An 18,223-nucleotide genomic window follows, 5' to 3' on the forward strand; every position below is an offset into this window, starting at 1 on the left:
ATCTAGATTACTGTCCGCCTAATGTGTTCGTAGTAATTAACATTCCGCGTAGCAAATTTACGAGGAATTTGCGTGTGCGGACGACAAGGTTTTACATAATACGGCATACCGTTGAATTTTAACCAGGATTGCGGCGTGTTTTAATTGGTCGAAATACCTAAACCGAGACCCACGAGACGAACCTGTCTTTTGCGCCATTTTCTTTCTAAACAGCGATTTCCACACACTTAACTGGCTTTTGCTGACGTTACCTTTTTAATGTTTTTCATAGGTGCCTGTTTCTGTATTATCGGGCCTCTATATCTCTAGTAATTACATGGGTACGAAAGATGTTTCCAAAGTTCTGGACATTTATCTATAATTTTTATTTTTATGATTTAAATTATAATACAGTGCCCAAGTGCTTGTCGCAGTGGTGCGGATAATGGTCGTCGTCTGTCTTTCCGGGATTAGGCATATTTGTCAATTGTTTTTTATTTAGAACTTTCTTTCTTTCGGGCGGCACAGCGACATGCGTTCTATATGTCGGTTCCATCTTTTTTTGCAATTTGTAACTATTTCTGTCATTGGTTAGTTTCCCAATACATCTAAAATGCATTGAAGGCACGTGCGCCATCTTTATTTATGACGCGGATCACGTATGGGATAGACATTTCGTTGAACTCGGTCCTTATGTATAATTGTTTATGAATTCGTCGATAAGAAAGTGTAACGAAAGTATCACACATTCGTCCGTACGCCCAAGGCCGTACGCGGAATCGCTGTTAAACGAAAGATTTTTGTACATATGTCGGAATTAGGCAATATTTTTTTATTTTTCACTGATATTCAACAGCGGTTAGGTAACAATTTTTGTACTAATGGAAAATAAAATATAAATTGAAGTTTATGTATACAAAGTAAGGAGTAAAATAAAGATGTAATAGATAGATAGATAGATGTAAAGATAAAAAATAAGGATGAGATATTGTGTATTTATTGCTTTGATAAGATAAGCTAGTAGTATTAGCTAGCCGGGGCCGCCCTTGTCATGAACGAATAACGTCCATAATTTGTCCTGTCGACGACTGTTACGACGACCTCCTAAGAAAGCCCATCATTGACACCGGAAGGCAAATAATTGTTAAAGGCAAAGCCGCTCTCGAAGAGCACGCCAAGGTCTGTGGCAAAACCGGCTAGTTTGCTTCTAGAGCGTACGGAACCCAATTAATTTTTATGACCAATCGGAGTCACTTAAAACGCACTGTTTCGCAAAACCTAGCGATAAATTTCATTATTACCGCTATTGGCGACGTAAGAAGAAGAAGCCTCTTCGTTTCGACTACATTTGGATCGTCGTCCGATTAATCCTAGACTCGTGAGGAATCGAGAAATTCCTATAGAGACGCAACGGTATATTCTTATGTTGTTTTTACTGTTTTACCAATTGGTTTTTATCAGTCTCAAGGAGCGTTCGTTCTAATAACTAATCGCTTATCTTTCTTGTACATCGTCTTTCCATCTTCTTGGTCGTCTTCATCTTTTCTTTCTTTTTGCAGGAACCCAGTTCCAAATGATTTTGGCCATCTATTCCGTTTCATTTTCTGTGTGTATTTTAATTTAGATGATTGCTGCTCGTTTCTGGCGTGCTCCATCCTTGAAGTTCTATTGCTTCTTCTCTAGTAATGCAGTTCTAGAGACAACAATCGTTCCTCGTTCAGTTTTGTTAACTCCATCTTAACTCAAAGCCTTTTGTCTTTGTTTAGTCCTTTTCGTAGTTTTTTTTATTCCAAAACAGCAAGCCTTATGATTTTTTCTTCCTTGAGATATCTTCATTACTTTTTTTTGTATTAATAACTAGGCCATGGTGTTTGAGTTGCTTTTTTATCTTTATAGCACATAAATGTTACTCATTATCAAAGCAAAAGTACACAGCATCTGTTTTGCTACTGGCAAATCCATTCCGCACTTTCTATCCTTACTATGTTATTATATTTATTACAATAATTTTTTTAAAAGATTTAATAAAGAAAATCTTTGAAAAATAGAATTAAAATGAATTTCTGTGATTTTGTCTGAGCGCAATTTGGATACATTTGGTTTTGTGTGATTGGGGTATGATTATTTTTGCTTCATCCAGTATATTCATTAAAAAAATATAATGTTGTAAAAAAAATATTAATGAGCCAAACTTACAATGCTTAGAATGCATGATGGATATTCATCTTACAAAGGTCAAGTTTTTAATAAACCTTCGTTTATATAAACTTTTTTTTTTGATGAATCGAGGGTTGGCACAAGCTTTTTGGAACACCCCCTGTGTATAACGAAACAAAAAAAAAACATACTCCAAAGCATTTGGCACTCATTTTTTTTGCTGTCTCGTATCTTTAACGGAGGAGCAATTCGTATTACCCAAAATGTGTCCACTCACTTCCACTCGTTAATACCGTTCGAAAACTACGTCAGCGACTCACCTTGACCCGTTTCGAACTTTGACTCAGACTAGACTTGCCGTCGATCAGGACGTTGTCGTTGACGAAGGCGACGTCGCACGGACTGGGCGGGGCCTCCAGCGACCTCATGATCTCCTCCTCCTCGTCGACGAACGACTCGATCAGGGTGGCACCCGATATTATGATTATACCGCCCTCTCCCGGCTGCAACAGAAAGCTATGGTAACGCGCTATTCCAGAAATTTGTTCTAACCGATCCAATAACCGTTCTGTTGATCGTTATCATCCCCAAAGGATTCCACTTACGTTCCAACCAATTTTGTAATAGTTCGTACTGTTTTTTTTTTATTTAAAAAAAAAAAAACAATATATTGTAAAAGGGACACATCTTGAATTAGATAAACCGTTTAAAAATTACCACAAAATATATTGCTTCTCCTCTCTATTTTTTAGGTTTAGAATTTCAAATGACAAAAACAGCAAAAAATATCTTGTGCCATGCACTTGTGCCATAAAACTAGTTCTACGGATTGTAAAACTATACTGGAACGGTTCTAGAAAGATTAGGTTGGAACAAATCTCATAACAAACTTAAGTGCAGTGCAAATTTCCACAGCGTTGCCAGATCGGGAGAAATTACTGATTCCTATTACTAACCGAACCAAAACTGGCAACGTTGTCAGTTGAGCTTTGGGAGTATAACATGCCCAAAAATATAGTGTATTTATTGCTTTGACGTTTTAAGTATTTTACCTTAACCGCAGATTTTCGCAGGACCGTGGTAAAACCCATCCCAACAGATATTTATTCTGCATTAAGTGGGTCTTGCCTGAGATGCAATAGTGACGATTTTTTAAGTGACTGATAGTTTATTAATATTATATTTAATATTTTGTATATTAATAATGAAACTATGTAGAAATGTAATGAAATAGAACATAATAAAATTGTTACTTTGTACTAATAAATTCCTTGGACGGTCCTGGAATGGCTAGGGGTAAGGGTCTGCTGGGCAGGGTGTTTTATAAGGGGCTGCGGTTTTGGAGTAGTAAGCAATAGGCAAAGTTAATCAGGGGGTCGGTTGTAAAAGTACTATATTTCTGGTCCAAGTATAAATTCAAGTTAAACATCGCGGAAACGTCACTTTCCAAACATTTACTCTTTAAATGTTCGCGGTAGAGAGTTTTCCCGTTCAATTGACAAGCGTGTTTCGCTAGCTTTTGTCCCGTTGCGGTTATTATTTCGACTAGCCGTATAAACAACGGCAATTGTTAATGTTTATTTTGGAGCGCAATGCAACAAAAATGTCGCGTAATGAGGACTTGGTGCTTGGTCGAGTTAACGAGCCGCTCGTGGACGTAACGGAAGGGAAACGGTCCCGAATGGGACAATGGGAGCAATTCTGTTGAAATCAAAACGACTATCGAATAGAGAGATAACGTTTCCTTCAAACATACTGAGAGAGGAGCGTGATAATAGCTGTTAGATTTTTCCAATATGCTTTTTTTAATGTTTTTTGGTCTAATATCAGTGATATCAGAACTAAAAAAAAAATTACATCCCATCTGAGTTTATACAAATTTTGGTAATGGGGATAGTTTAAGAAAGTATGCAAACATTTGCAAGTTTTTTCTATTTTCACGTTTTCTCAATCTAACCTTTCTTTGATACACCCTAATTTAAAGAAATAGTAATCAAGCTACTTAGATGAAGTAGACTTAATGCTTTAATAAAATGTTTTTCTTTAAATTTATCTTAAATTAATTAATAATGGTCATATGGTTAATATGGTTCAAAACCAAACATAGTTTTGGTTGATTATAATACAATTCTGGCTCAAAATATAATTAAAAAGTGAATATGAACTGTTTCTATATAATGCGGACTCTAGTGGTCACACTGTAGTCTTATATATCAAAAAAAGATCCTCTAATATCGGGCCAAAATAAAATATTAAAAAATTACGTTAGTTCTGTTAATAAACATTTGCCCGAAAAAGAATAGTAAAAGCAGAATAGAAACAGAAATAGGAACATTTTTTTTTTACATGATACTTTCTGAAGAATCATTATTCGAGACTGTTCGTTTATTAATTCGATAAGCATTAATTGCTAAAACCTCAAATAACTCCAAAACCATTTTGTTTTTGACACAGGAATATCTTTTTTTTTAACTATCCTGTATAAAATATTAAAATTTAAAAAAAGAAGCTACATTCGGAGCTCAAGGAGGCATTTTACGACACATGTTTAATATCCAAACGAAGGTTATTTTTTAATATTCTATTTAATCTCAATTATCTGTTTAATAAGGGGAACGTGTTTTGAAACAACCAATAAACTTAAATACAAACTATATCTTTGGAAAAGAGAATAGTGCTGCGAATGACAATTATGCCTAACAACAGAAATACATATTTAAGATAAATATATTTTATTTCTTTTTTAACCAAGAGGAACATTATTAAATCTATCGGTATAGGGGTGGGGGGGAGGTCTAATAGGGAATTTAAACAAATTTTCAATTTGTTTTTAAAAGTAAGTTTATACTATTAAAAGAACCACAGTTCACAAAAAAAACATATTTTCGTAGTTCTGTGTAACAAATATAAGCAATTAAAAATTGTAAAATTTAAATCCTCTCTGTGACCGGTTGTGACGTCAATTCGCTCGTTAGACTACGCGCCAGCCGGACGATACCATAGAGAAGCCATTAGAGAAACAATGCGTTCGTCTTGCTGGTTTTATTTTTAATTTTAGGCTTGATCCTGTAGCTTGCTTTTGTTATCTTGTGTTTAGTCTCAAAAAGAAGGTTTCGAAAATGACCGAAGCCGATTTTATAAAAGGTGAATCTGATAATTTCCCTTTATTGGATATCTTTTACTTTACATACAAAACACCGAAAGTTTTTCTTTTGCTGAGGTGTTAAAGTTAAAAAGTATAATCACAGAAAATTTAGCCGCTGCTTTTAAACCAATATAATATATTGTAATCAGCTTAAAGTTTTCTACTTGTTCAAAATCAAAGAGTATTCAAATAAAATGTAAATTATTCAACAAAAAAAATTAAAAAGGTTTTTTTTTTGTTGAACTAGTGGAAACGTAAATGCTGATTTTAAAGTATTGATAACTTAAAGTGTCCTTTATTTAATATAGATCAGAACGCTATTCCTATGGAGACTGCAATAGGATGGGGGCCAAAGTGACATCTAAAGATAATGTTGACAAAAAACGACGGCTTTTATTTTCTGGTAGACGAATAAAAAGTTTGTCTGGCGTTTTACGTGATGCAATGAAGCACACTAAGCACAAATACGAACTGGCGTACATTAAATACCAACGTACTTTACACGAGTCAAAAATAAATAATATAATTCTCGGCCTAAACCTTAAGAATAACACCATAACATCTGGCCGTATCGATCGTAAAGCAGCGGTATGACGTCACGATCATTCCCGTGCGTTTAGCATAGTTTAAAAGGAATAGCCTGGTGTCACACCTTGAATTATTTATTGGAACTTAAATAATTGGTAATTAGTTAATGCACCTTAAAAAGAAATAAACACGAAAAAGCGGGTTAAATCCGGGCATCCAGATCTGTTCGTTCGCGCGCATTTTTGACACGGACACTTTCTAATCAATCGAGTGGCCTGTAAACAAAAAACAACGACACGTTTAACGCTCCCAATTCGTGTTATGAATTCAACAACGCACATCCGATGATAACCTAGTTATTTAGACGGAGAGAGAAAGATAGATAGGAAAGGAAAGGAATCGAAGTACAACAAAACCGATACGACAAAGAAACACTTTCACACACTTTCGACGGAAACGCAACATTATATATTTTTTTGTATTGCCGAAGATAATTTGCTTTTCATTTTTAATTATTACTTGGAACGAAAACGCCATATATACCTACATATTTAAACAAGCGAACTACACCCCCCAAAGACTTTTCTGCCACATTCATGTCAGACGTTTATAAAATTTGTAACGGAACCAAAATTTTTACTAATCTGCTGGTATGTTTTCTAAAGATCAAAATTTCAATTTTAAGGTAGCCATTTTTCGAAATATTTCAATGTTTAATTTACTTTTGAACAAAATCAGAGACAAAAACTTATTTTATTTTGTTTTTTGATAATATTTTTCTTTAGTAAGATGGCCATAAGACGAAATTCGAAATACTGGGTGTATTGATGCCGAGAAACTGGAATGTTAACTATTTTGTTTAATGTTTGAGGACGCCACATACAGTGTGGTCCCTGAATTTAGTTAACCATAATATTTTTATGTCGCACTGTATATAAATTTTTACTAGGAGCTTCCTAGAATTTAGAAGTTGATTTGGAAACAGTCGAATAGCCATAAGCCTGGCCTCCTAGGAACAATGCCGTATGTGGCGGTCTCTAATATTGAACAGAAAACTAAATTAATATTTCAGTTTTTGGTCATCAATAAACCCGACATCTCCAATTGCGCCTAATTGGTTACTGACTTTGTATAATCAAAAAACTAAACAAACTAGTTTTAGATTCAGCGTATACAGAATTGCTTTTTTTCTTTTGTAAAGTTCTTTTAAATTTTGTTATACGTCGAAAATTAGGTGCAAAAATTCATTATAACTCGTTAATTATGAGTTATTATGAGACATTTTTTTTTGGTTTGCTCTGTCTTATTTAGCGTATGTATCTACAAAGTGAACTTGAGTTTATAACCACTCAGTCTCATTCACTCAAGAGAAAAGAAACAACCTTGTTCTCCTCCTTCATATAAAAAGCGCCAAGAGTGCCAAGACGTCACTCAGGTGCTCATCTTCAGCTAACGCCAAAAATGATTTATTTGAAGTGTCAAGGGAGTGTCAAATGTTCAAACATTTAAAGTTTTAACCCAGAAGAGTGCAACATTACAATCATTTGCTTCCAACCCACTAATTGTGGCTCAAGATTTTGTAACCTGGTATGCTTTTTTTACTCCATTCAAATTAGTTTCTGCTCAGAGTGGGCTGTTGTTTTTATATATTTTTTTTACATTAAACTGGTGTGGGGGATAAGGTTATTTCTCTTCTCTTGAATCTACTACTCCACATTGACAGACGGATTACTTTTGAAAGCTTTTATTTTTCTCTTGAAGTTACTACTCCACATTGAGAGATGCATTAATTTTGAGATCTTTTATTTTATATTACAATAGTTTGGCACTCCCATTCCCAAACGAAACTGAAAATCCTCTTACCGACCTAAATAGCGACGCCGGAATCAGATTTTTACCGTACAAATCGGGGGGGTTTCTCTAGGGCATCCGTCTCGAATGTCGCGGATTAAATCCCCGCAAAGGCGAAATCAATTTCGACACCTTCACCGGCTGACCCAAAAAAAAAAAAAACACGTACCTTCGGCAACGTCGGTTTGCTGGGCGACCTGCTCATATCCTTCGATATATAATCCGGCACGTCTTTGCGCGACGTGAAATTAAACACCGCAGTCGTGCTAGACGATTCCTCCACCCTGGGCTTGCCCCGTTTCGGTACGATAATCCGGTTCACCACTTCACTGTTCGCGACACCACCGTCACCAACGCGGTTACCGTTCACCACCACGTCGCCGTTCTTCTTCGTTTCTATGGCCGTCTTCATGGCGTTCTTCTGGTTCTTCTCGATTTCCGTCGCCGATAACGCGGTCGTCCTGCCCCCGAGTCCCCCGTTAACCTCGATCTTCAGCGGTTCCGACACCGGCGTTTTAACCTCCGAAACGTTCTTGTTCACCACCACCGACGGAAGATGGCTCTGGTTCACCTCGCGCTTGCTGGTAAAATTGAACACGGACGAATTTGCCACGGATTTGGTGATATTGTTCTGGGTGATGGGCGAGATCATCTTGAAACCCTCCTCCGTCTCCGTCTCGTCGCCGAAGTTGAGGCTTCCGTTCGGGCTGGGGCTCGCGTAAACTCTATTGGTCCCTTCCGCCCTGCCCTGCTCGACCTGCAGGAACTTGTCGGTGACGTTGCGCTTGAACGTAGGCGATGACATCATCGCCAACGGGCTCGAGGTCATGATCAGGTCGGGCGTCTCGCACAGGCTGCTCACCGACGTGGTCCTACTGCTCGAGCCGTCGAAATTTTTATGATCCACCCTGTAAACGACCCTGTGAGCGATGGGGAGAAGCTCGGGCAGCATCGGCGCTTACCGAGAGACGTCCGGTATCGGGCTCGGTATGTTGGTGTCGCGTTTTGTTTTCCTCGGAGCCTTCAGGTCGAGACTTCTGGGCGGTTTGGCCGCCTCCTCGCTCAGTATGACCGGTTTGGCCACCGGCCTGGCGTGAGTATTACTTTTGTGTCGATCAGGGAGAACTGGTTTGGTATGTTTGATCGGCGGTTTCTTGGCCGCCGCCGAAGACGCCACTTTGGCTTTGACGATGATATTGTTGAAGCTGTCGACTTTGGCAGCTACGTCGCCTGTCCGATCAAAAATAATAATAATGAACCAAACCAAAACTTCAGGTAATGCCTAGAAATCTGCAGTCTTCTCGTCTCTAGTCTTTCAGCATTTGCTGAGGAGGGGAGAGGGACCACTAATGGGCATAGATCATAATTAACATAATATGGAAATCACTTAGATGGGTGCTTATTGGAAATTAGTTTGGACAAGATCGTAAATAAACAAGATTAATTTCGAAAAATCGTGGCATTGCGAATCCTCTGTTCCATATCATGCACTCTACAACAAAGTCACTACGCAGCTTTGTATTTTTAAGGCTTTGTGTCCTAGAGGAAAGCATTGTTTTTCTATCGTGCTCCTGCGGACCACTGCAAAATCGACGTCATTTCGTCATTCCGTAAATAATAAAATTTTTACAAATAATAGCGATTTCCAATTATATTTTTTCAAATATCTCGCGAACTCTGTATGATAGATGATGAAACCTGAAACTCTCAGTCGACACGGTTTGCGATACCGCGATAAAATTATTCTCAACGGTTTTTTATTTATCGCCAATAATTTACCCACAAAAACGGAAAATTTTCGGATATTTTAGATTTTTTGCACATAAACGACACACCCTGCATATAATCCAAAGAATGTTCGAAATAGAGTTAATAGCCCTGGATCTCCCATTTCTTATGGTATATGAATTTTTCCAATAAAGCAAATGGTTTTGGAAAAAATACTTATTTTCTGAAACCATGCAAATGTTGATTTTCATATGGATTTTTTCAAATATCTCGAACAGTGTATGGGATAGACGAAGACCGTAAATACAACAATTGTAGCTCTTGATGCATTGTACAATACCATTTAAACCAATTGGCCATATTTTTTGGGAATATTGATTTACGACTCTGAAAAAGAACAATTTTCAGGGTCTTTTATTTTTTTCTGGAAGAAAAATAACAAAAACATTCAAAAATGTCAAAAATTAAAAAAAAATACTAGGCAAGTCTTGATTGTTCCCAGTTTCTACGTGTGAGTGTGGACTTTCGCTTCTCTGCTAAATTTGAAGTCGATAGTTAAAAATTGAGACATCTATTACATTTTTGATTACGGTACAGAATATATCGAGCACCCTGTGCAATATATGAACACCTAAAATACAAAAGTTTTAGTAGTCCGTACGGACTATATGGTCGCGTGAAAGAAAATAGCAGCCGAAATATAGCCTTCTAGTTATGGTCAATTATCCTTATAAGGGAGACCCAATTTTCAGATTTTTGCAATTCGCCGGCGCACCCTGTACATTTTTACAAAATCATCAAGAACGATTTTGGGCAAGATCTCGCGCGTCTTCTAGTTCAAGAATGTTTTCGATCGTGTATACTGGTTTTTCAGAAATGACTTTTTTCTCAATACCCTGCAAATTCGATTTTTAAATATTTGTGCCAACTTTGAAATCGATAGCTGCGTATCTTGACACTTATCGTGTTTCATAAGGATGTACGAAAAACCGGCGAAAATCGCAAAAAAAAGACAGATGCCAATTTCCAATCGCAGCCATTTCCTATGGGCTTATGTGTCTCGTGGCCAGTTTAAATGGAGCACAACTTCAGCTCCCTCACTCAAACCGTTCGGAAGTTATTCGCATTTTTATGGAGCGTCGACAGAGAACAGAGAATAGAGAACGGAGAACAGACAAAAAAGAGAAAACATTTTTTTTTTTCGACGCGAATTCCATCGTCATTGGTACGGCTGTACGACGCACCCTTTCCGAGATATGAGTTTCGTTGCCATGCGCGTATACTTTCGAAAAATTCGATTTCGCCGATTTTTCGGAAGTAACAAACAAGGTAAAGTTTTCTCGTAATTTAAATTAATTTGCACACAATAAATACTATAGATAACCGACGGGCGAGTTTGCGGTTGAAAGCTTTTAACATTTGGTTTACTTACAAGATAACGAAATTTTAGACAAATTACCGACTGACTCATTGTAAAGTAGACTGGCCCGAAAACCTTATCTAATTGTTTACTCCCCCGCCCCGCCCTCTGCCGTCCCACTGCTCTCACCGGTTTGGGGTGGTTTCTTTGTCCTCGTTTCAGGCCGTTTTTCGAAGATCATCCGCGCCTGTTTCACCACGTCAGAGGGCGGTTTCTCCTTTTCGTTCAGCAACGGTTGCAGCTTCTTCGGCCTGTTGATCCGGCCGCCATACTTGCTCGGTTTCTCCTCCGTCCCGTTCTCGGACGCCATCTTTTTGCATAACCTGGAACCGAGCAACATCATCTCCGGGAAGGTATACCCGACCCTAGAATCGTAAGAGAGTAATCCGTCGAGTCCGACTCTGTTCTACAGAAATTTAAGGCGTTTGAGCTTTAAAATGTTGGTTATTTTCTTACTTTTTTACAATTCTACAAGGTGCGAAAATCACGCAAATTCCTGCCCCCTTAATTTTTGCTCGACGTGATCGATACAATGCACAATGTCGATAAATTGCTTAGTCATCGACGAATTGGAATTTAACACAATTTTTCCAATAATACGTAATTCGTTTAGAGCATGAGTGTTTAAATGCACTTATCTTGTATAACCTAAATTTAGGCTTGGTATAGCAAAATTTCGAATGAAAATACTATGCTTAGAAATTCCCGCTTTATTTTCTATATGGGTTAGTAAATGCTTAAATATCTTCAAAACTGCCAAAGTTTGAACGATAACATACCTTTAGTGATGGGCAAATACCTGGTATTTACCCCTTTGTTGGAAATAAATAGATTAGAATTGGGGTAGGTATGTGGTATGGAGTTATGTACAATACAATTTTTTAAATTCCCGCCTTATTAGAAAATAGTAAAAAAAACTCATCAGTAGAAAACTAACAAAAAAGGCAGATTCTCGGTCATATTAGTTTAAGCTTAAACATGTAAAAAAAAGAAAAAAAAAAGTTTGTAGACTACTAAATAATAAACGCACAGCGACATCGGATGCCCTTCCCCCACCTAACCAAAGGATACGCGAAACGAACGGTTTACTTAGATATTTGGACACTAACTTTTCAATATTCATGTCGGCTGAGACTTTACGGATACACTCTATTGCATCTACATTTTCATCGAGACTTAGAGAAACAGGATCCCATTAATTTTCGTTCTTTCATTTTTTCTAATATTGTTTTTTTCCTCTTTTTTAGGGTGATTTCGTTAATAATTTAACAAGTGTTATCTGGAGTTCAGTAATAGCGTAGTATTAAGCAGCCATTACGATCGGTTGTAAGATACCCAAAAAATGTTTTCATCTAAAATACGGCCTTTCCGTTCTGCGAAGACGAATCTGCGGCTTGTTTATTTACAGGCGATATCTGTAGTCTATAGTAGTGTAGTGAAAGTATCTACGTAACTATTCCAGCGTGTTTTAAAGTAGTTTTTAGTATTTTTCTATCAACCGTCACATTATAAGTGTAAATTTTCTGCACCTACTATATGAGATGTAATATCTCATTGTATTGCGAATCTAAAAGAGTTGTAGACAAATATTTGCGGCCAGGTTTGAAGGTCTCACTATGGATGCTCTAATAAAGATAATGGTGATGTACTGACAAAAATCGCTTTATCTAAAGTCCATTGTAGCTTGAATAAAAAAAATGTAAGCATGAAAATTATTATTATTAAAACTAGTGAGGACTTACGTTTTCTTTTTTTGTGGTATCTCGAGTTTGAGTAACACTGGCAATGGTGCGCTTGCGCTTGAAATGCTTGAAGTTTCCATATGTTCTATTTGCAAGTCAACAAAAAAAAAAACAAAAGTTTGAGGATTCTCCTTGCTCTTTTCAATTTATTTCGGACTTGTATGAGGTATCAAAATAAAAACATCTTGTTTATTATGATTATTATGAAAGATACCCAATGGTTCCCAGTGAATACCCGGTATTTATGACAACACTGCTATAAGCACTTATGAATTCTGCATGTTAACAAAAAATCCCTAGCAGGTTTCATAGTTTTTGAGATATTTAAGCGTTCGGTTATTTTTTACGGAAAAAACAATGGCCGTAGCCCAGCAATTAATAGAAACAAAATTTTGAAATCGTGATACTTCACTCAATTCGACATGCACAATTCATTGGAAAAATGAATGGGCATTCCATTTAAAATAAACAATATGCGTGTCACGCAGAAGTGGTGACAAAATTGCTGTTAGCATTTTTGAATTCTACAGATTCAAGAACCTCCAGGTATTGAACTTTATCGTTTAGGTTGTGACGGCTCAGATATTTTTTACTAACCCTCATATTTTACTATTTACGAAACTTCTGGATTCATCACGTGCCGGTTGTGGTGAAATATAAGCGTTCTATCACAAAATACACTTCACCACAACCTTCCAATGAGGTCGAAAGCAATCCCACACTTGCCACTGTGGTCCCTATATTCAAAAAATCACTGATCACATATCAAACGTTCCTAAAAAATATGACTAAGCTCAAAGAACATGAAAGAGCCTTAAGACTAAGACAAATAACCTCCTCAGCAGTTGCGGAACACAATCACAAAACCGGACATTCTTGCATGTAATCAGTTTTTCTACTAACGAAAAATTCGAAAATCTATAAGCAACGAGAGATACTGAAAATAACATATAAGCAAGTATAGAGTAGACCGCGAGAAAGTTTCAGTTAAGGTCTGAAGAAGTCTACAGGATGATTGGCGAAACGTCAGCAAGTTCGATTAAGAGGAGAAATCCAGAAGTTTTGTAAAAGCTACTGTAATACAGCTTTTCCCATATTTCCCTCGTGTTTCCCCATAGGAAGCTAATTATTTCCACCCACCACTAATTCCACCCGACCTTTGACGCTCGTTTACGCGCACCTGTTTTTCCGTTCGAACAAAATCGCGGAAAACGTCGAAAAAAAAAAAACGCCGACTCTCGATGTCAGCGTAACGAACAATGGAGCTTATGTCGGACGCCCATCCGGTCGGGGAATCTGGTAACCGCGCGTTATTCCTTATCGGCCGACAATGCCGCGCGAGAGAAACTGATAAAGGAACGCGTAACGGAAAATGGAAATCGGATAAAACGACAAAGAGAAAGGTCACCCGTTTGGAATTCGATTAGCGCGGTATATTCAAATTAGCCAGCGGTACCGCCTGAGGGGGGGGGGGGAGCGGGGTACGACCCGTAGGCGCGCTTTTCCGCATGTTTTCCGCACTAACCTCCCGCCTTCGTCGTCGTCTTTGGCTGCGGCCGCCGCCACGAGCATCTCCTCGTGGAGCGATTGCCTGTTGGCGACGTGGTACGAAGCGGCGACGGCGTCGCGACGGCCGCCGCCGTCGCCGCATTCGTCGTCGTCGCTCCTTCTGGAAATTGCTTCCACGGAGCGCGCGCGTTTCATCTCCTGGCGACGGACGCCGCTGCCGTGCCTGTAGCGCACCGTCAGGTGAGATTCTGCAATGGAAAAACGTACTTATTTTTCTTGTCGCCGAGTCTGAGATTAAAATTAACACAGATTTAAATAATTTTTACAATTTGCATCTGCAGCAGAACCCAACTAAATCGTCGGTGTTATACGTTATTATTGATTTGTAAAACTTGGTGGTCGTACCCGTAGTACCGTAGTATACTTAGACCAGAATTATAGTGCTTTTACAACCGACTCCGTCATTAACTTTGCCTACTGTTTATTATTCCAAACTCGTAGCCCCTTATAGGACACCCTGTCGAGCATCCGTAACCATTCGGGGACCGTCCTAGGAATTTATCTACCTACACTAACAAGAGGGATATAAGTATGTTTTCAATCTTTTTCGCCGAGCATGTACATAAAAAATAAAACAAAGTAACAATTTATTACGTTCTATTTCATTACATTTCTAGTCTGTCAGTATTTTTTTATGCAGTCCTCCTAGGGTTAAAACACTATTTACTTTATGGACTATACGCCTAATTAAAAACTTGCAATAATTTTTCTTACAGTAGAGTTCATAACTTTGATCATGTGACTTGTTTTTATTGGTGCTTAGATTTCCCCTTCTGAATTTCTTATAAAATTGTAAACGTTCAAAACAATTTGTTTAGCATCCGAAGTGAAATGGATTCGTTTTTTTATTTGCTGCGGTAGTTCGTCTTCTAAATTGTCATTAGGTTCGGCTACCATCTACACTTCGTCTTCAAATTCTAAATTCTTAAAAAAAAACTGTTGTTGTTTATTAATACACACACACAAGATAAAAATGATTATTTTTAAATTTATCTGTAAGATAGAGGTAGTTACCCTTACCCTTAGAACTATCCAGTGAAAACAGCCTCCCAGGGTCATATACCAGTCAAATACCTCCGTAATATATACGAGCATATTGCAATTTAGATTAAACTCTTAAGAACGTTATTTTAATATCACCTGATATTAAAATAACTAAACGCTTCTACTTATTCAAAAATACCCCGCAGCATCACTAATCAATCAAATTGAAAACGGTCCATTTACGTTAACAATTATAGTTACTTTTCGGCAGTTGTTGGCAAAGTTCATTCTTGAAAATGAAACACTAGTGTTTCTGAATTTGTTGCTGATCAGTAGTGTTGGTAGAGATGTGGAATTGACGGGTCAAATTTTTTTTGTGTCAATTGACTGAACTAATTTCAAAAATGCAAAGAAATTTATATTTATTTATATTGTGCCTTACGTCGCCATCGCGTCGTAATCCTCGAAGAGGGTTATAGGTAAATCGGATATCACAAAAGCATAATGTTATTATTAAATACATGTGATTATTAAATAATTATAGAAAACACTCTACATTTGCAAGATATTATTTAAAACATTTTTTGACTAGTCAATTAAGAAGTAGTCAACTGACCGGTCCCAACACTAAATGGTGGGACTTCTTAATTGACTAGTCGAATTCAGTCAAAATGATTTAAATAACATGTTGCATATATGGACTGTAATACATCATTATGTAATAGTAGTGTGTTTTATAATAAATTATTATACGTTTGTGATGTCCGATTTGCCTACACTCCGAAAATAAGTGCGGTTTAAAATGTACAAGTAATCAACTTTTTTTTCCAATTTAACTAACTAAACATTTTAGGTGCTTTTGAAAATATTTTGATATTGAATTGTTTATAAGTTATTCGTTCGACCATTTTATCAACGATTTTCTTTTTTCCCATATTTAATGTATTGCTTATTTGTTTTAAACGGAATTATGTTCAAAACAAATTATTACGTGCCTACCGCAAAAGGACGTTTTTGCGTTCCCTTATAATAATAAGATTAACCAAACTTGAGCGTTTATATTTTTATGTTACTTCTAAAAGATTTCTTTACCATTTTAAAAACAAAAGAGACGATTAGGTATAATTGAACAAAAAATCCGTTGTTTTACTTTATTTAAAGAAAAACCTGTTAGATTAATATTGCATGTGGTCACTTTAATAACTGTAATAAATAAAGATGAAAACACTGACGTCAGAAGAACAATATTAATCGTTTCACTTAAAATTGGACAAAATAATGTTTGAGATAAAAACGAATGATTTCATTTCACGCATGGGTAAGAAGAAATTGTGAAAAAGTCTCAAGTTACGAAAAACCTCAAAACAGAAAATCACACGTAATAGAAATTTTGAGCAGTTGGAAAATAGGAATATCTATTATCTGGAAGAAGCTTGGGTAAAAGAAGGACCGTTGGTAAAACATACCAGGATGTCAAATAAAACGGACTGTTGTTTTTGAAGCCTGCTTATTATTCCTCCGAGGTGCGTTGTAGTCGTGGATAATGCCTGTTAGCACTCAAGAAAAACCCAAAAAATACACACGTCTTCCTGGAAAAAGAATGACATCGTTCTGGTTTACTTTACTAGTGAGCAATTTTAGATATGCTGAAAAACGAGGAAATTGTAAATTTGAATTAACCTCAAGAAAACGGGCTTGCCGAAAGGCACAACACTACTTTTAAAATGGGGAACGTTGAGACCCTCTCGCAAGATGGAATAAAGAGAGTGGGGAAAATGGTGCAAGTCGAACATGTGATTCAAATAGAAAAAATAATGCGGGAAGACGATAACATGCTAAATAGAAATAGTATATTATGCAACAAGTATGGTAAACGGCATTTGACCCACGAGTTTATTTGACACGAGCGGAGCGAGTGTTTAATAAACAGGTATTTTACATACGGGAATAAAAAAACACTGTTATTTTTTCTCTGGACTCCAAGGACTGTAGTTAATCTGACTACTCGGAACATAATTACTAAAACTTATAATTCAAGTTGTATTGCAAATACTAGATTTTTTTAAATAATAATTTTGTTAGAATCTATGTATTTTCATATTATTCTTCCTTCTAATTTTTTTTACTTGATCTTAGAATAATTCATATGTAAATTATCTCTATGATTATAATCATCTATAATTATTATTATGTTTATTAATGTAATAAACTATCTGTAATCTAACGCCGCTGCCACATTACGTTCGCTCACCAAAGTCGTCTATTGTATGTAAATAAATTGATATAAAACTGAAATACCGGATTTTAAAAAACTATCATTACAATGCAAATGGCTCCCAATTAGAAACGGTTACATCGATAAACTACTTGGGCACATTTCTTAACAATAAATGGGAACAAATAAATGAAATTAAGATCCGAATTGAGAAGGGTAGAACAGCTTTCAACCGAATGAGAAGCGTGCTGTGCAATCTAAATATAGGCTTACACCTCAGAGTCAGAGTTCTTAAATGCTACGTTTTCTCAATACTAACACATGGGGTGGAAGCTTGGACTCTAACCGACGCTGCATGTAAACGTCTGGAAGCATTTGAGATGTGGTGCTACAGACGCATGCTTAGAATATCATGGACCTACGGCGTAACCAACGAAGCCGTCCTACAGCGTATGAGAAAACAAAAAGAGGTCTTAAACGTAATCAAGGAACGCAAACTATCATACTTCGGCCATGTTATGCGAAACCAGAAATATAGCCTACTCCAGCTTATTATGCAGGGCAAGCTTAACGGCAAAAGAGGTCCTGGAAGACGAAGAATATCGTGGCTGCGGAATCTAAGACAATGGACGGGAATGACATCTATGGATCTATTTCGGGCTGCAGCAAATAAAATCAGATGGGCCATAGTAATCGCCAACGTCCACTGAGGATAAGGCACAGGAAGAAGAAGAAGATCATTACAATTCATCTGAACTTTACGATATTATACAGTGTTAGTTTTGGTTTAGTTTGGTAAGTTTGATTGTTATTATTATTTTTTTTATCTTCTGCTTATCGTAGATATAGGTAGGTACTTACTTATAAGTTTTACTTTGTTAATTAAATAATGGTATAATTGTTAG

General features: G+C 36.9%; 1 protein-coding gene across 2 annotated transcripts in view; it reads right to left on the minus strand.

Annotated features, from left to right (window-relative positions):
* LOC132701771 (uncharacterized) overlaps positions 1-18,223 on the minus strand; it is a 34,116-nt gene that overhangs the window by 3,051 nt on the left and 12,842 nt on the right. For both annotated transcript variants that reach the window (XM_060669947.1, XM_060669945.1), the window contains exons 3-7: positions 14,076-14,307; positions 10,938-11,131; positions 8,623-8,890; positions 7,830-8,568; positions 2,457-2,639 (exon numbers count right to left, since the gene is read on the minus strand). In XM_060669947.1, coding sequence (XP_060525930.1) covers positions 2,457-2,639; positions 7,830-8,568; positions 8,623-8,890; positions 10,938-11,131; positions 14,076-14,307 — 1,616 coding nt within the window. The remainder of the gene's footprint in view (positions 1-2,456; positions 2,640-7,829; positions 8,569-8,622; positions 8,891-10,937; positions 11,132-14,075; positions 14,308-18,223) is intronic.

The sequence above is a fragment of the Cylas formicarius genome, unplaced genomic scaffold, assembly GCF_029955315.1.
Source record: "Cylas formicarius isolate icCylForm1 unplaced genomic scaffold, icCylForm1.1 PGA_scaffold_5__7_contigs__length_24384050, whole genome shotgun sequence".
Taxonomy (NCBI): domain Eukaryota; kingdom Metazoa; phylum Arthropoda; class Insecta; order Coleoptera; family Brentidae; genus Cylas; species Cylas formicarius.